The sequence below is a fragment of the Oryx dammah genome, unplaced genomic scaffold (assembly GCF_014754425.2).
Source record: "Oryx dammah isolate SB20612 unplaced genomic scaffold, SCBI_Odam_1.1 HiC_scaffold_7176, whole genome shotgun sequence".
NCBI classification, from domain to species: domain Eukaryota; kingdom Metazoa; phylum Chordata; class Mammalia; order Artiodactyla; family Bovidae; genus Oryx; species Oryx dammah.
Window position 1 is genome coordinate 1 of NW_024076881.1, and position 1,546 is coordinate 1,546.

The window sequence follows — 1,546 nt, forward strand, 5'->3', positions numbered from 1 at the left end:
GAAGTAACACAATCAGATTTCCTCCTGTGGCATCAACAATCTTGTTTGGACTTGCTAAACTTGGAAAATCAGTTTTTGTCAGTCCATTTCCCCCTAAAGGTCTTACAGGCTTGCAATGAACATTGTCCTTTGCCAAAGGTGTTGGACAAGGTTCTCCATGCTGAACATGGCTTAGTGAGGTATGGACATGGTCTGGTGTGCTTTGCTGAGTAGTCACTGGATGAACAATACCTGAAGGGGAAAAACCTAAAGAATGTTCCCCTATCATGCCATCGCTGAGTTTAGGCCTTTTGGGATTTGTGCTCTTTGTTTCCAAAGTGAAAACTCGCTTTGATACATGAGGACTTTTATTCATATCTCCTGCAGAAACTGCTGTTGCTGCTGGATGCTGCAATGAACTTGGGAAGGTAATCAAAGAAGAACGTAACTCCTTTGAGAAGCTATTAGGTACTATTTGTGGAGAAATATTTTCATCATCAGCTTGAGACAAAGGTTCAATAATAATAGGACTACCTGTTGATCTTGATTCAGAGTCAGAAACCCGCAAGACACTCTTTGCTTCTGATGTAGGAGTCACATGACTAACAGACTGTAATTTGTGAGCGTTACCTTTCCTGAAGTGACCATACCTTTTTCTCCTTGACCAAGAACCTGGGGTGACTCTGTTCAGTATGTTTGAAACGACCGGTTTTGAAGCTGAGGTCATCCCAACAAAGATCACATCAGCATCTTCATTTACATGTTCCACTCCAACCAAGATCACTTCATCATCATCATCATCTACTTGTTTGGTTTCTCCCTCGCTCTTCCGTAGTTCTGGCTCTTGTTCTTCTTCACGTAACATACATGGTGGTTCCATATTGTTAATACACTTTTTCATTCTTACAGGGTGCGGCCACAAGTCCCTGTGCTTCCTTTATACAAACTGCCACCTAAGTATAAACATACTACGTATTAGTTAAGTACAGAAAAATGTGCAATTTGATTATCTCCAAAACTCTAGGGTTAGTTATAAACACCCTTATCTTACAGACAAAGACACTGAGTGTCAAAGAGACTGAATGACAGCTGAAAAACCTATGACCAGAAGTCTACAGCACGCTAGAATCATAGCTTTCTCCCATGTTCACTTTGATCTCTTCTATTTAAAAAAAGAAAGAAAAAAAAAAAAACACACCACCACTACTGATCATTAGGTGAAATCACATGTAAAGCACGAGTAGTTTTACAAAAGCACTATGGTACAGTGTTGAGAAACATGGACTTTGGAGTCAAAGAGGATTAAGTTGGAATTCTAAGTTAACCACACACCAGTTGCATCTTCTTGGGCAAATTTATAACTTTTAAACGTGTTTCTGTATCTTAAAGACAAACATGCTTATTTCTTAGACTTAAGGTTAACAGCTCTTTTTGAAAGGCATCAGCTATTCAATGGCATCTTATTTTGTAGTAAACTTGGAAGAAAATGTCTCTTAAATGCACATTACAACTGATTCACAAATCCTACTTTCATAAATCTTAATAAAGAAAATAGGTAGCAAATTCA

At 38.5% G+C, this 1,546-nt stretch overlaps 1 protein-coding gene across 1 annotated transcript; it reads right to left on the bottom strand.

Moving 5' to 3' along the window:
• Nucleotides 1-7: 7 nt before the first annotated feature.
• On the bottom strand, nt 8-859 carry LOC120860066 (zinc finger protein 280B-like; the record flags this gene model as incomplete). The annotated part of the gene is made up of 1 exon (XM_040235906.1): nt 8-859. A coding segment is annotated over exon 1 (852 nt), but the record flags the coding sequence as incomplete, so codon positions are not given.
• Between the last annotated feature and the right edge of the window lie 687 nt (nt 860-1,546).